Raw genomic sequence first — 21,186 nt, forward strand, 5'->3', positions numbered from 1 at the left:
TCTCATAGAACTGATGAAAAAATATTCTACACTATGTGGGGATGACCAGACTTCATACAGTTCTCTTATCTTCTTCCATGTGAAAAATCCTAATATTCACAGAGAGGAATTTATGCATTTTTTAAGCTCATTTAAAATCTTTTTGAATATAGCATTAGTTCCCTTAAGGTTATATAGTTTGACTCTTCTATATAAAAATTTTATACCATAACAGCTATGTGAATTTTTTTTAAACTAAATGTAATTGCTTTATTCATTGATCATGAGGGTTACATGAATTTGCGTATGTGAAGTGCTTGGAACTGTACGTGTCACATAATACATGATGTTTGCTTGTTGCTGCTGTTGCCATTGTTATTATCACTGATACTGAACTGTAGGGAAATAAGGTCAGAAGCAGTACTGTCAGTGCTGGCTTTAGTGAAAACATCCAAAGAAGAGCTTGGATGGCCTAGTTGAAGATCTTTTTCCTCTCTTTCCTCCTGTCTTCTTCCTGCCTTCCAGATGCCCTTATTTCCTTCTTTCACTTTCTTGGTAGGCGCCATCAGTTACTGCTCAAGGTTTAGTCTTTCTTTGCACCCAAGCATACATTTGCTAATTTAAATATCACTGCTCCATTGTTGGCTTACAAAACATTTGCTTTAACTGTTACAGGGTCAGGAAACAAGCGCACGGTTTCTTCCTCACATGCTTGCTGCTCCCTGTGGCTTCCTCAGGCCTCCTTGTTCTCCCGTGAAATATTTTCATACACATTTTTCATGTCTTGAAATTAAAGTATATATAATATGCAAATGATATTGAGTATCAGTAGTTAACATAGTTTTTATCATATTTATTTGACTCTCTAGGAGTGAAGTAATTAAATTCAGTATTTTTCTTGTAATATATTTACTGAATCATATCATTTCCCTACAAAACTATTTTGTTAGATTGCCATCGAAAGTATATTTACTATCCTTGGAACCTTAGGGATTTCCTATTAGGAAAAGCTCTGCTGGCACAATTGCCTACTATTTCTTTGTGATTTTTGTATTCATATTTTTGTGGGTATAAGTGAGGCTAAATATTTTCCTATATTTGTTGGCATCTACTTTTAATTTTATTTTATTTTTAAGATTTATTTATTTGTGCATACAGAACTGGGGTACAGGCCAGAGGCTCAGGGGCGGCGAGAGGCTTCACCAGAGACAGAGCGGGGAGCAGAACAGGCAGATCAACGAAGTACACTGCTGAGGGGAGCAGCGGGCGGGTCAGGAGAGGTCTGCCACGCCATGTGGTCACCTCCGGGGCAGGCGGGAATGAAACTCATGCGGAAGCGGCTTTTGGATTCTCAGTGCTGTGCTTCAACCCGCTGCGCCACCAGGGAGGGCCTTATTTTATTTTTAAAAGATTTTATTTATTTATGCATGCAAGAATTGGGGTATAGGCCAGAGATGTGGGAGTTTGAGGGTGGTGAGAGGATTCACCAGAGAGAGTGGGGAACAGAACAGGTGGATTGGCTGAAATACACTGCTGAGGGGAGCAGCAGGCCAGAGGGCAGGACAGTAGAGGTCTGCCACACGAAGTGGGTCACTTCCCTGGCCAGGGATCGATCTTGTGCTGGTGGCTGCAGATAGCTTCATAGTGTTGCACTTTAACCTGTTGCACTGCCCGGGAGGACCCTTAGTTCTTACTTTAAAATTGTTTTTCAGACACTGAATTTTATATTAATGCTAGGTAAGTTTTATTGGGCTAATAGAAAAATTTCTCCTTCCCAATTGGTAAAGTTACCTTCACCTAGTCATCCTAAGGAGTGTCTGTCTCTGGTTTGTAGTCTTAATATTAGACTTAGCTATACAGTTGACCCTTGTATAACATATATTTGAATTGTATGATTCTGCCTATTCCTGGATAGAAATCACATCAGAGGAATTAACTAAAGATGACTTAATAGAGATGAGTACTTCTGAACCCAAGAAGACATAGTAGAGGCACTGTCAGAAAATACAGTGACATTAGGCAATATGGTGGAAGGTTCTAATTATTCAAGACTGCTTTGACTTCTATGACAATGACCTCTTTGTCATTTGGGCACTCAAGCTAAAGTAAATGGTAGATAATAAACGGCACTGTATGGAGATATTTTTAGAGAAATGAAAAAGCAGAATGTCAGAAATTACTATGTATTTTTGTAAAGTTAACACTGAATGTGTAACTTTGCTTCCTCTTCCAACTCTGCCACCTTGACACAGCAAGGTTGTTCCCCTTTTTTCCCATTCCCCCAGTCTTCTCAACATGAAGAATATCAAGATCAAAACCTTTATGATGATTCACTTCCACTTAATGAGAGTCAACACAAAATACATGTGAGATGACTATTTATATGTTGGCAAGATTTCCTGTCAACAGCAGGCTATTAGCAGTTAAGATTTTGAGTAGCCATAAGATTCATGTAAATTTTTCACTGTCTGGGTAATGGCCTCTATGCTGCTCAGTGGTCTTCTGTGTTTCTACAAATGTTTCTCAGTAGGTAACTTAGTATTGTTTCTATCTGTGACAGATGTGGCTGTATAGTTTAGAACCAAACTCTTGTCTTCCTTTTAGCAAGTGTTCTTGTGTTTTTGCTGCTCTTATCCACCGATCCTATATTTTTTGAGTTCCTGTATCTGGAGACTGTGATAGAGGCTAAGGCTACAATAATGAAATAGATTATAAGACTCTCATAACCTGTCAGAGGAGAATAATTGCATAAATAATTGTGACTGAAATATATATTAAGAAAGAAAATATAGATAATTCATATATGTTACCTAATCTAATGTAGGAATTATGAGACGCTATTTCTGAAGAAGTGACTTTAATCAAAGACCTGAGGCATGAATCATTCAGTTGTAAGACACTTATCAGGTGCAGGACAGTATTCAAAGTAGATTAAGAAACCACACACTTAACCCGTTTGTGCAAGGGTCCTTCCTGGTGGCGCAAACAGGTTAAAGCACAGCACTGAGAAGCTAAAGCCACTTCAGCATGAGTCTGACTCCTGCACCAGAGGTGATCCACATGGCACGATAGACCTCTTCTGACCCACCCACTGCTCCCCTCAGCAGTGTACTTCGTCAGCTGGCCTGTTTTGCTCCCCACTCTGTCTCTGGTGAATTCTCTCACCATACCTGTACCCCAGTTCTCTGTGCATAATAAATACATCTTAAAACACACACACACACACACTTAGAACTGCAAAGTGGAATGGACTTTGGAATATGTGTAGAACTGAATGAAGAAAAGACAATATTATCCAGACAGTGAAATGTTAAAAAGAATGTGAAGATAGATAGGGGATAGTTCATGTAGGGAAATCATTGAATGATTGTAAGTGGGATAATGACATATTATGAATTTGCATTTTTGAGGTTCACTCTGGCTTGGTGGGGTGAGTTGGAGTAAATATGGAGAGAGTATTTAGGAAATGGCTGAAGTGGTTCTGATGAAAGATGATATTGGCTCATAGTAAGATTATAAATAGTATAGGAAGAGAGAGGTCATCAATTCTGGCAGTATATAAATACTGGTAATCTATTTAGGAGGAGGAATGGGCAAAATTTGATTGTTTAAATGTTGAGGTTAAGGATTAGGGTGAAGCAATGAAAAGGATCATATCTGGGTGACTGACTTGTTTAAACAGTAGATGATTATCACTACAAAGATAGGAAAAACTATAGGAAGAGCAAATGGTGTCATAACTTTTGGACAGAGCTTTAAAGTGCATATGTTATCATAGAAAGTTCATGCAAGTACCCAAGAACATAGCTGGACAGAAGATAAAATTTATCATATGATGATAGTATTTTTGGTAATAGATGTATGAAAAATGGAAGAGATTGCTTAGTGTTTAGTATGAGATGAGGCAGTCTTAAATTAAGACCTAATAATTACGATATTTAAAGGTTTCAGAAGACTATGGCCAAAGTGATGATAGGAAAATCAGGAGAGTGATTTGTTTATCCTTAAGAAATATAGGATCCGATGGCTTATGATTTGTATAATTATTGAGTCACATTAATATTCTCATTCTCTTGCCCTCTCCCCCGCACCTCTGGCCTGTACCCTAGTTCTTGCATGCATGTATGCATAAATCTTTTTTAAAAACAGTAATGGCAACACTCTACAACTTGAGTTAAATTTTACTTTTTAAAATTTGTTATCTGTTGCTCTTTAGGAAGATGACAACTGAAGAATTACTGCTTTGTGAGGAACGTTCTAAAATACGTTAGGTGGCAACTAGTACAAAATGCTGCTACCATGTTTTCAATGGGTTTGAAGTTAAAGGGAAGATGTTACACTTAAGTAATCAGAAAAATCTTTCTTTCTTTTTTTTTTAATAGAGATGTGAACTGTGTCCTCATAAGGATGGAGCTTTAAAAAGAACAGATAATGGGGGTAAGTGCAGAGATTTTTGAACAATAATTGTATTGAAAACTGGAGTTAGGTGTGTGTTTTGAAACATCTGGCAGTTAATAGTGTTTACCACTCACACATTTTTAACAGTACTGAATGTAATTTATGGATATTTTGAAATACTTTTTCTACGTAGTGGGGAAACTCAGGGAGTGGTATTTTCAATGTGGAATGACAACATTTTGAATTAAGTATGGATTAGGAATCATTTTTGGAAAAATAAGTTTTTTTCCCTGAAGTTCTAAACTTTATTTTTCTTTGTGTATTGCTAGACAAATATTTCTGGTGAATGTTAATTTTAATAATCTAAGGTTCTTTGTTACTTGCATATAAAGATATAATGACTTCTGTCTCTAAATTTTGATGTGCGTTTTTGGTGAGCTATATGTGTTTTTCTTTTTAACGTCCAACTTTATCACTTTCCTCAGAGAAAACTATATTTCTTTACATCTCAATATCATTCTTAATTTTATAGATATGTATTTTAAAAATCTCGGCATACTGTGAAAATTAAGAGATGAAACTCATAAATGTAGAGGTATAACTACTAGTCTATTTTTCCATTTTGGGTAAGGAATTCTTAAAGCCTTTTTAGCATAGCATAGAATAATGACAGTAGTAGATGAAAGGGAAAACAGAATGTCTTTGATTAAGCATATACATGCATACATCAATAAAATTGAATGTTTACATTATCCTCTACAGTCACATTGTCCAAATTTAAAAATATTAAAAAATTTTCCTCTTATATCTACAATCTACCACTTTTTAACAACTTTACTGACACCAGATATCATTGCTATTGTTACTTTCTTGCATCTTCTAAGTTTCTTTTGTATGTACAAATGGATTTCCTCTTAATTTTTATATAGTTGGGTGAAGGTTATATATAAATATTTTTCTGTAAACATTATCTTTGTTATAGTGTAAAAGCGTTCTTTTTTTACTGTGTATTAGGTACTCAGTTGCTGGTTGATGAACTTTTACTAATGCTTTTACTAATGCTTGTATATATGTAATTTTGCTAATCTGCAAGTATATATCTGTAATTGTTAATTCCCAGAACTGGATTGTTGTGTCAGAGCAATTTGCAGTTAACTTTGGTATGTATCCCCAAATTATTCTCCCTACTGGTTGAACCAGTTTATGTTTCCAGTATAATGAAGGAAAAAAATTCTTCTTTATACCCTTGGTAATCTGGTAGGTGAAAAATAGTACCACAGAGCAGTTACTTTACATTTTTCTGATGAGTGAAGTTGATCATCTTTTCATATTTTAAGGAGTAACTTGTATTTTCTCCTCTTTTAATACACTTTTTTTTTTTTTTTGGTTTCAGGATCTATTTCTTTCTGGTTAGTTGGTATTTTTGTAGGAACTCCTCATATGTTGACTTTCTGTGATAATAATTGAACTATTTCTTGCCTAGCTTGATAATATTTTTTTTAAAGTGTTTTATTTTTATTCATTCATGCATACAGAACTGGGATACAGGGGTGGTGAGAAGATTCACCAGAGACAGAGTGGGGAACAGGATAGGCAGATCCACAAAGTATATTGCTGAGGGGAGCAGTGGGCAAGAAAGGACAAGTCTGCTGCACCATGTGGGTCAGCTCCCTGGCCAGGGATTAAACTAGTGCTGAAATGGTTGAGGCTAACTTTGCAGTGGTGTGCTTTAACTGTAGTGCCACCAGGGAGGCCCCTGGATAGTAGTTTCATATGGGACTTTTTACCATGCAGGAGTTTTTTTTTTATGTAGTTGAATTTAATAATTTTGTTTTTTATTTGTTTTATGTAGTTGGAATCATAGTAAGGCTTTCTCTAATTCAGAGTTATAAAGAATTTTCACATTTTCCTTTAGTACTTTTTCCTTACAGTTTAATCTTTGATAAGTTTGGGATGTGTTCATGTAATACAATTTGAGGTATGGATTTACCTTTATTTTTTACTAGATGCTAAAATGTTACCATTTGTTCCATCACATTTATTGAACAGTTCATCTTTCCCTCACTGAGTTGAATACCATCTTTGTCATAGTGTAAATTTGATTGTATTTAAAAAATTCTCATTAAATGGTGTTAAAGATGGATTTGTGGGATTTTTTTTTAAGATATATTTATTCATATAGAATTGGGTTACAGGCCAGAGATGCGGAGGGTGAGAGGATTCACCAGGAACAGAGTGGGGAGCAGAACAGGCAGATCGACGAAGTACACTGCTGAGGGGAGCAGCGGGCGGGTCAGGAGAGGTCTGCCGTGCCATGTGGATCTCCTCCAGGGCAGGCGGGGATCGAACTCATGTGGAAGGTGCTTAAGCTTCTTAGAGCTGTGCTTTAACCCACTGCGCCACCAGGGAGGGCCTGGATTTGTGTTTTTATATTTTGGAACCAGTGATACATTTTGTTACAGTGATGCTAATTTTATTTCTAGATAAGTAGTAAAACCACACAGTGTACCCTGTGCACAATGATGATACTGGTATTGTTTAGAGTTTAATACTCACCATGCTGGAAAATATGTTCCAGTTTTAGTGTAAGTATTCCTTACGTGATTATAGGCTTAGAGGAATTTTTCAGTTCAGTCTTTTATTTTCTTCAGTCTCAACTACTCTGTAGGTTTTAGTTACTAATGTAAATGTTTTAATGTAGTAGGGAGTGTTAAAAATGGGATATTATGGGGCCCTAGGGCCCTTATGGTGCAACAGGTTATGACACAGCACTGCAAGCTAGCTGCAGCCACTTCAAAATCTGAGTTTGATCTCTGCCCTGGAGGTGATCCACATAGCATGGCAGACCTCTCCTGACCTGCCAGCCGTTCGCCTGTTCCCCTCGTCAAGCTGCCTGTTGTGCTCCCCATTCTGTCTCTGGCTTGTACCCCAATTCTGTATGCGTAAATAAATAATTTTTTTTTTTTAAAAAGGGATATTATAGGCAGAGAGCAAGTAATAAAGGTCCAGGTAGGGAAGTTAGATTGTTAACTCTGAGTGATATGCTTTCTAATGGGTGCAAATGATGATAATAGCCAAAGCTTCCCTTCTCCTTCCCATCCTATTCCTTTACTTCTGCTTTCTTCCTTCTTTTTTTCAAACCATGTATTTAATTCTGTTGATTGTGAGGAGCCTTGAAGCTGAGAAATAGCGTGTTTCTACCTAGATTGATAACTATGACAGCTTTGGGTAAATGGATTAGAATGGTGTGAAACCAAAATAGCTATAAAAAGAAAGGTTGAGCTGGATTGTAAGTGCATTTAACACATTTGAAGTCTGGGTAGGGGCAGAGTAAGAAATAGAAAAAGAAATAATCAACCTTTAGAAGAAGAACTTCAGTTTGCTAATGAGTGTATGTTTTAGGCAAACCTATATATAAATCCCTTGTAAATAAATGATTGTAAGGTCTTTTACAATTACTATTGTCAAACATGTAAAATTTATTATTAAGGGTGTTGAGGAAGAAGTGATGGCTTATTTACTTTTTTTTTTGAGATTTTACTTGTGCATACAAGATGTACAGGCTAGAGGAACAGGAAGTGTGTGTGTGTTGGGGTTGTTGGAGGAGAGGGGAGAGGACTCACCAGAGACAGAGTGGGAAGCAGAACAGAAGGACTGACTGAAATACACTGCTGAGGGGAGCAGTGGGTGAGAAAGGAGAGTTCTACCTGGCCATGTGCTTGTGCTGCAGCATCATAGTGCTGTACTTTAACCCCTTGTGCCATCAGGGAGGCCCGGGCATATACTTATTTTCTAAAAATTTGTCATTAAATTATTTTGGGTTATCTATAATATCTATATATGACATTTCATCTCTTTCACTTGAGTTAGCTTTAGACTTTTCCCCACCATGCAGTCACTGACCTCCATGTGACTGACTCAGTTCTCAGTCTTCCTCTTATTTGATATTAGCCCCAACTGCTAAAATTGATCTTTCTCTCTTTCTCCCACTCTCCCTCCCTCCCTTTCTCTTATTTTCCTTAGCTTTGGCTGGAGCCAAGAGATATTTATGCAGTAATGCAGTTTTATGGAAGAATGAACTTTTTTTTTTATATAAACTGCTAGTAAATGGGATAAACCAGACTTTATTTTGGTATAATAGGATGTTACTGAGTAACTACTTACTGAAATGTCTCATTGTATTTAGATGCAATTTTTCTTTATTTCTGGAAAAAAAAACCCAAATTCTTTGACTGTACATGACAAATAGTTAACTAAAGTATATGAATCATTTTTAATGTTTTTAAAAATAATGTTTATTTTTACATCATTTTGTGCCTTTTTTTCCCATCTCAGTTGTAAAGAATGAACATTTTTTTGTATGTCTTTTGGTGTGCTGGGTCTTCTCTCTGATGAATTATCTGTATGTACTGCCCATTTGTTAATTGGGTTACTTGGATTTTTTGATTGTGTGAGTTTATTTTGTGTATCTTAGATATTCTGCCTTTTTATGTGGTGTCATTTTAATAATTTTGCATTTTCTTTTGCTGTATAGAAGCTTTTTAACTTGAGGTAATCCTGTTTTAGTTTTAAATTCCTTTTAGGGTCAAGTCATCAAAAATATCTTTATTGTTGATAGCAGGCAACATGTTGCCAATGCTTTCTTTTATGTACTTGATTGTTTCATGCTTATTTCTAAATATTTAATCCACTTGGAATTTATTTTTGTGTATGGTGTTAGAAAGTGTTACAACTTGGGCCTTCCTGGTGGTGCAGCAGGTTGGAATGCAGCACTGCAAAGCTGGCTGGACTACTTCAGTGTGAGTTCGTGAGTTGGATCCTGGTCCCCGGGGGTGATCCACATGGCATGGCAGACCTCTCCTGACTTGTCTGCTGCTCCCCTTAGCAGTGTACTTCGTTGACCTGCCTATTCTGCTCTCCACTCTGCCTGATGAATTCTCTAACGGTCCCTGCACCTCTAACCTGTACCCCAGTTCTGTATGCATAAATAAATAAAATCTTTAAAAAGAAATTAAAAAATAAGTTAAAAAAAAAAGCATTACAACTTGATTCTTTCATGTGTAGCTTTCCAGTTTTCCCAGCACCATTCATTAAAGAGACATGTTATCCCCCTATATCATGGTCATGGCTGTTTAATCATAGATTAGGTGTGGATATATGAATGGATTTTTTTTCCTCCTGAACATAGGCTCTGTTCCATTGTCTGCATATCTATTTTTATGCTAATAGTATTTGTTAATACTGTTACTTTGTAGTAAACTTCAAAGTCAGATAAAATAACTCCATTTCTTTCCTTACTTCTTAGGGTTGCTTTTCCAATTTGTGGAATTGTGTTTGTGCTGTATGAATTTCAGTATTTTGTGCTCAGTTTCTTTGAAAAATAATGCTGGAATTTTGATATTGATTGTATTAAAATCCATCGCCTTATATCTCTATATAAGTCCTTTAATAACATTTTGTAGTTCTAGTTGTATAGTTCTCTTGCCTTTAGGTTGATTTTGCTATATTCTTTTTGAAACAATTATAGTTATTTTATTTTGCTTCTTGTTCATTGTATATTAAAAAGCAATGGATTTTTTTGTATGTTGATCTTATAGCCTCTTACTTTGTTTTATTCATTTGTTGTTCTAATGACTTTTTAATGGAATCTTTACAAACTTTTGTATAAAACATACCATCTCTAAATTGTGATAGTTTCACTTTTTTTTTTTACTTGAATCCCCTTTATTTCATGTGCTTGTGCAATAGTTCTGGCCCAAACCTTTAGTCTAAACAGTGGACATCATTTTTTGCACTGAATCTTTTGGGGAAAACTTTCAAGTTTTTAAACTTGAGTGATATATTGTCTGTTGATATATTGTTCGTGATATTATATTGAAAAAGGTTCTTTCTAGTTCCTTCTTGATTAGATTTTTTATCATAAATGAGTGCTGAATTTTATCAAGTGCTTCCTGTGCATCTTTGATACCTCATATGCTTTTTACATATGATGGCTACATTTGTTGATAGAATATATTACATTGATTGATTTATGTATACTAAACTAGGTTTGCATATGTGGGATAAATCCTACTTGATCCTACTTGATCCTCGTTGATACACTGTTGAATTTGATTTGCTAGTATTTTGTTGAAAAATTTTTATTGATGTTCATAAGGGAAATTGGTTTATAACTTTCTTGGCTGTTTTTGTCTAGTTTTGGTATTAAGGTAATATTGGCATTATAAAATGTGTGAGGGAGCATTGTTCCTAGTTTTTGAAAACTATTTAAGCAAGTGGCATTAGTTCTTTTAAAATGGTAGAATTATTTTGTAAAACTATTGCATGTGAACTGGGCTTTTGTTTTTCAGAAGATTTTTATTACTGCTTCACTATTCTTTCTTTTTTGTCCGTTTTGATCAGTTTGTTCACTTTCATGTGTATCTTTCTGAGTTAGGCTTTGTAGATTATGCTGACCTCGAAATTGGCCATCAAATTTGTTGGCATGAAGTTATTCATAGCACTCTCTCATTTGGGATTCTGTATATTAATGTTTATTATCTCCTTTTGTTGGTTAGCCTAGCTAGCGAGATTTATCTGTTTTGTTTATCTTCTTGAAGAATCAGTTCTTACTTTCATTGGCTTTTTTTGTGTGGTGCTGAGGCTAATCTTTTGATCTCTGTTTAGTTTATTTGCACTCTTAGATTTCCTTCCTTCTGCTAACTAGATCTTACTTTTCCCCTCCTTTTCAAGTTCCTTCAGATGTGAAATTAGGTTGTTTACTTAGAATTTTTCTTGTTATTTTTTTATATGGGCTTGCATCCACTTAACACTGCTTTTGCTGCATCTCATAGAATCTGGTCATTTGTGTTACCATTTTCATTAGTCAGACTTTTTTAAATTTCTGCCTTTTTAAATTGTTAAGTTCCTTTTTTATCTAACTGCTATGCAGTATGTTGTTTAATCTCTATGTATTCACTTTTTTCCTCTTTCTAGTTTTATGACATTGTGGTCAGAGAACTTACTAGATATAATTTAAGTCTTTGTGGCTTTTATTTTATTTTATTTATTTATTTTTTTAAAGATATATTTATTTGTACATACAGAACTGGGGTACAGGCCAGAGATGCAGGGGCGGTGAGAGGCTTCACCAGAGACAGAGTGGGGAGCAGAACAGGCAGATCGACGGAGTACACTGCTGAGGGGAGCAGTGGGCGGGTCAGGATAGGTCTGCCATACCATGTGGTCACCTCCGGGGCAGACGGGAATCGAACTCATCCAGAAGTTGCTTTAGATTCTCAGTGCAGTGCTTTAACCCACTGCGCCACCAGGGAGGGCCGGCTTTTATTTTATTTTAAAAAATATTTTATTTATGCATTCAAGAACTGGGGTACAGACCAGAGAGAGGTGTGGGGGGCAGGTGGGAGTGAGAGGATTCACCAGAGACAGAGTGGGGAACAGAACAGACAGATTGACTGAAATACACTGCTAAGGGAACACAGGCTAGACAGGAGAGGTCTGCAGCATCATGTGGGTCACCTCCCTGGCGGGGTATTGGACTTGTGTTGAAGTGGCTGCTACTAACTTCATAGTGCTTTTATCTAACCTGTTCAGCCACCAGGGAGGGCCCAATCATTGTGGTTTTTATTGATAACTTGATTTTGTGTCCTAAGGTATGGTCCATTTATGAAAATGTTCCATGTGTACTTGAAAACAATCTGTTTCAGCAGGTTTTGCATGAAATACCCCATAGTTGTCTGTTAGACTTATATGTTCTAGATTCTCATGTAAAGATATTAACTGGGGCCCTCAATGGTGTTGCAGTGGATTAAAACACAGCACTGGGAAGTTTGTCACAGAAACTTCAGCACGAGTTCTATCCCCGGACAGGGAAGGGATCCACATGGCCCAGCAGGCTTTTCCTGACCCGCCCACTGCTCTCCTTAGCAGTGTACGTCTTCATTCTGCCTCTTCTGCTCCCCTCTGTGTCTCGGGTGAATCTTCTCTCCATCCCTGCAGCTTCTGGCCTATATACCCCAGTTCTATATGCATAAATAAGTAAATCTTAAAAAAAAAAAAAAAAAGATTATCCTTTGTCTTGTTGATCTGTCCATTACTGTAATTGAGGAATTCAGGTCCACTAATAATGTTATTGAAATCTCTGTTTCTGTTACTGTGTTTGTGTACCATATATACTGTCTTTGGTGCATATATATTTATGAGTGCTATTTCTTCTTGTTGTGTAAGATGCTTAGTCATAATATGGTATCTTTGTCTCATTACATTACTTTATCTTTCTTTCTTTTGAGCTCATTTATTTTCTCCACTGTTTCTGTCTTTATGCTGTTGATACCCTCAGTTATATTTTTAAAATCAGCTATGGCTTAACTCCAGTTTTTCTGAATGTAGTTGCCTAATTTTCTTTGTCTGTATGCTGTTGCTTTATATCCTCTGTCATTTAAGGTCATCAATGTTGCTAGCGCAGTCTCGTGCCTCCAACTCCACTGAGTTGGGGAGCCTTTCAAATTTTTTTGTTCTGGTATTTGCACTGTGTTCTTCTGTCTCCTCTTTTTCAGTTTTGTATGTTTTTAGTAGGGATAGATTTCCAGTTGTTGTTTTCATACCTGTTGGAGTAGTTGAGAGCTGGTACTGGCAAAAGGTAATAGGTACAAAAGAGGACCAGGGTAATAGGCATCAAAAGATCACTTTCAGTAGATTCATGAATTTGAACTTTGTGCTGTGAAACGTTTCATTATGGAGATTGGCAGGTGTTTTAGATTTCTCAGTTTGTAATTCAGTAGTAGCCTCTTCTGTATGGAAGTACAGATACTCTAACCTGATTTGGGCAACAGCTATTCTGTTTTAGGAGCCCCACATTCAAGCTGGTAGTCCTAACTCTGTGTCCTCAACCTAGACAGCTCTCCAGAAATGCAGCCTCCATTCTGAGTGTCTGCTCCTGTATCTCTTTACCACTGTTGGCATGTGCCTGAGTCAAGTATACTGAGCCATAGAGGGCTCAGTACCACCACAGATGCTTTTTTTTTCTTTAAAATTTATTTTATTTATTTATTTATTTATTCACATAGAACTGGGGTACAGGCCAGAGATGCGGAGGGTGAGAGGATTCACCAGAGACAGAGCCGGGAGCAGAACAGGCAGATAGATGAAGTACACTGCTGAGGGGAGTAGCCGGCCGGTCAGGAGAGGTCTGCCTTGCCATGTGGATCTCCTCCTCCGGGGCAGGTGGGAATCGAACTCATGCGGAAGTGACTTTAGCAGCTTAATGTAGCGCTTTAACCCGCTGAGCCACCAGGGAGGGCCCAAAATTTATATATTTTTAAATTTATGCTTATAAGAATTGGGGTGTAGGCCAGAGGTGTGGGGAATGGGTGAGTAGTCACCAGAGACAGTAGGGAGCAGAACAGACAGATCTACTGAAATACTTTGATGAGGGGAGCAGTGGGCAAGACAGAAGTGCCATGTGGATTAGCTGCCTATAGATGATAGTGCTGACTTTAGCCCCTGCACCACCAGGGAGGCCCCTGCATCTACTTTTCTGTTTTGTGGGTTGTACTGCCTGATTATCACTTGAAACAGGTTTACTTAAAGTTTCACCTCTTTTGTCAGATCTTTGTTCTTATTATATATAATGATAGTTATATTTTTCCCCCGAGGTTTTTTGGGAGGCTTTGGGTTACATCAGTTTTTGTTGTGTGTGTTTGGAGGAGGCAACTCCAATGTTTTTACTCTGTCACCATCTTGCTGGACTCCCGTTCTTTTTTTCTTTGAGAACTTATTTGATTCTTTTCTTCCAAATTTATTGACCACTCCTTTATTTTTTTGATTCTCCTCTTGTAAAGATTAATTTGTAAGTAATAGAGTGTTTCAGGGTGTAGGCCTTGCAGTTTATTTCCAGAATGAAACACATGATCATAGCTTTAGAAAACATTTATGATATATATGGAAAGCCTACAAATTTATCTCTCTAACCATTCCTTCTTTCTAGAACTTGGGAGTCTCATACATGTCAAGTTACCTTACATTATCTCCTTATATGGTAGGTACCCTTAAACTGACATAGACATCCATACTCTACCAAGTCACTATTCTTACCCTTCCCCAGTAAATGGAAGATAAGTCTTTTCAGTTGTCTACAAAACTATGTGAATCTCCCCTGCCAATCTTTCTTTAACTGTTTTTATGAATTCTTTGGTTTTTCCTCCTTTTGCCTTTTACTTGCAAGTGATATAAAGATCTCAAATTGATACTCTGTCTTGATGCCTCAATAAACTAGACACGGAACAAATGAATTGAAAGTGAGCAGAAAATAGGAAATTACAAAAATTAGAGCTGAGAGCACTGAAATGGATAGGAAAAGAAGTCAATTAAAAGTTGTTTTTTGAGAAAACAAAGTTGGTAAACTTAGCTACATTATGAAAAAAGAAGGAAGACTCAAATGGTTAAATTTAAAGAGGGGCAGTATTATAATTATAGACTAGTGTTCCTGATAAAAAAATTCTCAATAAAATATTAGCTAACCAAGTTGAATAGCTCATGTAAAGGATCATATATAATGACCAAGAAGTATGTATCCCTGGAGTGTAAGAACATGTTATCATAAGAAATTAATGCACACTATTAATATATTGTAGCATACAGCCCAGACAATCTTTTCCATTGATGCAACAACAACAAAAAAAAGCATTTGATAAAATCTAGTACCCTTTCGTGATAAACAATCTAATCAAACCAAGAATAAAAGGAAACTTCCTCAACATATATGTAAAAGCTGTATATGAAAAGTCCATCGCTAACATCAGAAAGATTTTTCTCTAAGAATGGGAAACAAGCAAGGATGCCTTGTAACCATTCCCACTTCTTTTCAATACCTTCATCATTTTTTTTATAATAGTTATTTTTTACATCATTTTGTACATTTTTTTTTTCCATCTCAATGGGTTTCCCATCACTGAATCACCTGAATGCCATCACCCATAGTCCTGTGCACTTCCCTTCCCCCCCACCTCCCATTTTTGATCCCATTCCCCACTCCACCCTCACAAAATGTCTCTGGTATATGGCTGTTCATTATTAATATTTTCTCGCCTGGTCCATTATACTTCTGCTATGAGTGAAACCATCCAGTATTTTTCTTTCTCTTTCTGGCTTATCTCACTAAGCATGATCTTTTTCAGCTCCATCCAAGTTGCTGCCAAAGACATATGTTTCTCTTTTTTGGTTGCTGAGTAATATTCCATTGTATATATGTACCACATCTTTTTAATCCAGTCATCTACTTTTGGGCATTTGGGCTGCTTCCATGTTTTTCCAATTGTAAATAAAGCAGCAGTAAACATGGGGGTACAGGTATCTTTTTCAATCAGTATTTTTGTGTCTTTTGGGTAGATATCTAGGAGTGGGATTGCTGGGTCATAGGGAAGCTCCATGTTAAGCAGTTTGAGCAACCTCCAAACAGTTTTCCATAGGGGTTGTACTAGTTTGCATTCCCACCAGCAGCAACACCTTCATCTTATGCAGCCTTTATCTATTCTTTCCACTGGCTTGTTATGGATATTTTGTATAAATGGAATCATGGACTATGTCTTTTGACTGCTTTAACATGCCATGTGATTTTCTTTTTTAAAAAATTTATTCATTTATGCATACAAGAACTGGGGTACTGGTCAGAGGTGGGTGCAGGTTGGGGTTGGGGGGTCAAGGAGAGGATTCACCAGAGACAAGAGTGGGTAGCAGAACAGGCATATGTACTGAAATACACTGCTAAGGGGAGCCGTGGGTGAGACTCCAGGGGAGGTCTGCTGTGACATTTGGGTCACCTCCCTGTCTGGGGATTGAACTTGTGCTGCAGTGGCTGCTGGATAGCTTCATGGTGCTGCTATTTAACCCCTTTTGCCCCCAGGGAGGCCCCTGGTGTCCTAATTTTAACCATATTTTGTATATTCATTGAACACTATGTCTATTTGGATTGTTCCCTCTTTTTGGCTATGTTAAAAATGCTGCTTTAAACATTCATACTATTTTTGTTGCAGATACATTTTACTTTGGCTTATTCTTAAAAGTAGAATTCTTGGCATGTGTTACCTTTTTTTTTTTTTTTTGAGAATCTGCCAATTTCTTTTTAAATGTAACATTTCATATTTATAGTACTAGTACAGTACTTCTATTTTTCCACCTTTTAATGCTTGTCTTTGATTTTAGCATCTTGGAGGATGTAAAATGATATTTCATTTTGGTTTTGATTTGTTTTTGTATTAACTAATGTTGTTTATTTTTGTATTAACTAATGATGTTAAGTGTACTGTCTTATGCTTATTGACCACTTACATTTTCTTCATTCTGACAATGAGTTTTATAATTGGAGTGCTTACTTCACTTTTGTGTGATTAATGATATGGTGAGATTTAAATCTGCCATCTTAATCCTTGTTTTTTATTTGCACCATCTGTTTTTCTGGTTATGGTCTTTTTGGGGAGATTTTTCTTATGATTCCATTTTTTCTTTGCTGTGTTTTTAGATTTGTGTTTTGTTATGTTGGTTATTGTCTTAGGGTTTAAAGTATACTTCATTTTCTTAGTTCAGTCCTACCATCAAATGATATTCATAGATCCTTGACATAATATGATGAACATATAGTATAGGTATACTTACACACCCAATTCTCTTTTTATAGTCTTTGTGTAATCATTGTCTATTTTTATCTTTGTTATAAACCATAATGAGTTATCATTAGTCTTGCTTAAGTACTTGTTTACTGTTTAAAATGGATCTTTTTAATATCTTTTGTGTCTTTACTTTGCACATATGGAATGGAGTTACAACTGTCTTTTAGTGTCAGCTATATATCACTTAGGATGATAATGATGCAAATATCACTTTTTTTAAAAAAATATTTATACATATAAGAATTGGGGTACAGGACAGAGTTGTGGGGGGTGAGAGAATTCACTATAGACAAAGTGGGGAGCAGAACAGGTGGGCCTACTGAAATATACTGCTGAGGAGAGTGCAGGGGAGACAGGAGAGGTCTGCAGCACCTTGTAGGTCAACTCCTTGGCTGTGAATAGAATTCATGCTGAGGTGGTTGTGGACAGCTTCACAGTGCTATGCTTTAACCTGTTGCACCACCAGGGAGGGCCCCACAAATATAAATTGTTAATTGATGATTAATTATTCTCATTATAGATTTTGTTTCTGTACATGTATGGTAATCTTACCGAATTCCAGACATTGTGCATTAATTATACTTTTTTTGGGTGCTGGATATGTGGATATATGCATGTATGTGTATATCCGTGTACACACACACACACACACACACACACAAATTGAGATGATGTGCTGTTCACACAGCATAAAATTGAATGTTTTCATTGAATAACTCAGTGGTATTAAGAGCATTTCCTATCTTGTGAAAATACCATCTCTTTAATTTCTAAAGTTTTCATCACCTTAAAAGGAAGCATTTGCTGCACCCGCACGGCAGGGATACGAGTCTGCGGCGGGGGACATCAAGGTTGAAGAGTCAGCACATGTAGATGGTTGCAGCAAAACGTTCTCTCTCCTTTCCAGCCTCCCTTTTATACCCTTAATCCCAGGATGTTGGCCTGGGGGCAGGAGGAAATCTCCCTCACATGTGCTACTGCGGATCAGGGTGGATATTAATCAGTTAAGCCACTCACACAAGTGGCAAGATGTCTTCTTCCTATTATGATCTTGTGCTTAAGCTCCGGGGATGGTTGGGGAGGCTCATCCCGGCTGGGACCCAACAAGCATTCTACCCTTTGACTATCTGTTCCCTCTTATCGTCATTTCTTCTGTGACTCAGTGGTTGTTTAATCTTACATAGTTGTAAATTTTCCATTTTCCACTTTTAATAGTTTCTAATTTCATTTCATTGGTTCTGGGGAATAATTGTTGCATGATTTCATTTTTTAAAAATTTGTTAATTTGTTTTCTAATGCAGCCTATCTTTTTTTAAAGATTTATTTTTATTTATTTGTGCATATAAGAACTGGGGTCTCATCTAGACTAGAGTGTGTGTGGTGGTGGTGGGTGGTGGTGAGAGGATTCACCATAGACAGAATGGGGAGAAGAGGCAGATCTACTGAAATATATCACTGAGAGGAGCAGCAGGTGAGACAGGAGATATGCTGTGCCATGTGGGTTTAGTTTAGCTCCCTGGCTGGGGATCAAACTTAGGAAGCAGTATCTGCTTATCTTTAATCCCTGCACCATTAGCAAGGCCCCTAACCTGGCCACCTGGGAAGTTCCTAACCCTGGTTATCTATTTATTTATTTTTGAATTTTCCATTGACAGTTTACTGTCTTTTGTTTTGGAGTAATTTTGGGTATTACTTCAAATACTGCCTTTATGTCTTTTTCACATGTAATTACATGTGTTTTCAGCTTACTGTGTTCATACCTCCTGTCTTTTTGTATTTCACATACTTTTTTATTTTTTAGTAAAATTCTGCATATTTTGTTCTGACCTGTTTTGTTGTTGCCCTCTAACTCTTTATCCGTGTCTAAACCTGTGCCTAAATTATTAATCCTCTCCATTGATTTAAATTCTACATTATAGAACTTTTATTATTCCTTTTAGTTCTTTGAAGAAATTTTTAATTTTCTGTTTTATGTATTTGATACTAAGAGAACCTATTTTTATGTTGGTGTCTAAGTTTCCAAAATGCAGACTCCTTTGATTTTTTTTTTTTATTTCTACTTTCATTCATGTTGTAATCTTACATATGTTTGGCACTTTTTAATTGTGCTGAAAATGTAAATGAACTAACAGAAGAAATCACTGGTAGCCACAGCGATATTGTTTTCCTTCAGAGAGGATGTATACTCTCTGGTGTTTGGATCCCTTGTAATTTAGGGTTACATGAATCAAATTTTAGTGATTGAATTGCTCAAACCCTAGTCTCAGTCTCTGAGGGCTCATATACTTTTATTTATTACTGCTTCAGACTTACAGCCCTTCAGTGTCCATCTAAAGGGGAGTGAGGGCCTTACTAGTTCCCTCTCCCTCGTTTTCCTGTGAACTCATATCCCTCTTCTTTCAGTCTTCTGTATTTGTCAAAAATACCTTTCACCTGAAGTAGACAAATGCCCTGGGCAGGGAAAGCTGTGATCCCTGGACTATTCTTTTCTAATTTTGTCTCCATAATTCCTCACAATCATATATCAGTTCTTTGATGCCCTCAGTCATATTTTAAAACTAAAAAATTTAACACTTGGTATTAGTTGTTAGATGTTTAGTGAAAGTATTAAAATAATGGATATTATTAATACTTGTGTTTAAAATATGCATTAAAATTATAAAAGTTCAAAATTTCCTAAATTTATAGTGCTTCTCAGTGGTAGTTCTTTTTTTAAACCATTTAAAAAATGATTTATTTATTCATGCATACAACAACTGGGGTTCAGGCCAGAGGCTTGGGGTAGGGGTGAAAGGGTCCACCAGAGACAAGGTCCACCAGAGACAGTGAGTGGGGCACAAAACAGGCAGACTGACAAAGTATACTGCTGAGGGGAGTGGCAGGCAGGACAAGAGAGGTCTGCTGCGCCATGTGGGTCAGCTCACTGGCAGAGGTGATGGAACTCTTGCTGCAGTAGCTGAAGATAGCTTGATAGTGTTGAGCTTTAACCTATTGTGCCACCAGGGAGAGTCCTAAGAGTAGTTTTGATTTGAATATTAATATGCTCTTTAAAAAAAGTGCCAGAGAATAATAAAAAGTTTATCTCTTTATGTCGTGTGCAAAATAGCTGGAGAAGTGATTGAGAAAGGTTTAACGGGAGTGGTTTGACTTCTTACGTACTATTAAGTAATCATTAATAATTGTTAACGTTTCATTGTGTACTTCAGTAGGCATTTAAGGGATCATTTTAGAATGTTAATTTTATTTTTGAAGAAGTTTTATTGAAACTGGACAATGACATAATTTATTTTATTTTCAGGTTGGGCTCATGTGGTTTGTGCCCTGTATATTCCAGAGGTACAGTTTGCCAATGTTTCTACAATGGAACCAATTGTTTTACAGTCTGTTCCACATGATCGTTATAATAAGGTAAAATGGATAACTTATTACTGTTTGCATGTCTTTTGTTTAAAAAATGGAAAATATGAATTATTTTTAACTTATTCTTGTAGACTAATTAAAAACTATAAGAACCACATCAAATCCTGAGGGATTTGAAAAATTAATATTTTTAGTATTAAGGTTACAGGAGTAAAAAATAGGTGAAAGTTTTTACTTTTTATACTAACATTGGTATTAATTCTAACATTTACAGGATATATTAATCTTTTGGATTTGTCTTTTAAGAATTACTGACCTTTTTAGACACAAAAACACTGATTCAAAAAGACACTTGCACCCCCATGTTTATTGCTGCTTTATTTACAATTGGAAAGACATGGAAACAGCTCAAATGTCCAAAAGTAGATGACTGGATTAAAAAGATGTGGTACATATACACAATGGAATATGACTCAGCAACAATAAACAAACAAACAAACAAACACATGCTTTTTGCAGCAACATGGATGGAGCTGGAAAAGGTCATGCTTAGTGAAATAAGCTAGAAAAAAAAGGGAAAATATCGGATGGTTTCACTCACAGCAGGAGTATTAATGGACCACGGGTGAAAATAATAATAATGAACAACTATATACCAGAGACATTTTATGGGGGTGAAATGGGGAATGGGATCAAAAACAGTGGGAGGAGGGAAATGCACTGGACTATGGTGATGGCACATGGGTGATTTGGTGATGGGAAGCCCATGGGGATTACAACTGAGATG

General features: G+C 36.5%; 1 protein-coding gene across 4 annotated transcripts in view; it reads left to right on the forward strand.

The window, feature by feature from the left end:
* The window catches only part of MLLT10 (myeloid/lymphoid or mixed-lineage leukemia (trithorax homolog, Drosophila); translocated to, 10), a 200,153-nt gene that overhangs the window by 36,248 nt on the left and 142,719 nt on the right, over positions 1 to 21,186 (forward strand). For all 4 annotated transcript variants that reach the window (XM_004691296.2, XM_012731339.1, XM_012731340.1 and 1 more), the window contains 2 exons: positions 4,362 to 4,416; positions 20,338 to 20,447. In XM_004691296.2, coding sequence (XP_004691353.1) covers positions 4,362 to 4,416; positions 20,338 to 20,447 — 165 coding nt within the window. The remainder of the gene's footprint in view (positions 1 to 4,361; positions 4,417 to 20,337; positions 20,448 to 21,186) is intronic.

The sequence above is a fragment of the Condylura cristata genome, unplaced genomic scaffold, assembly GCF_000260355.1.
Source record: "Condylura cristata isolate star-nosed mole 26May11 unplaced genomic scaffold, ConCri1.0 scaffold00030, whole genome shotgun sequence".
Taxonomy (NCBI): Eukaryota; Metazoa; Chordata; class Mammalia; order Eulipotyphla; family Talpidae; genus Condylura; species Condylura cristata.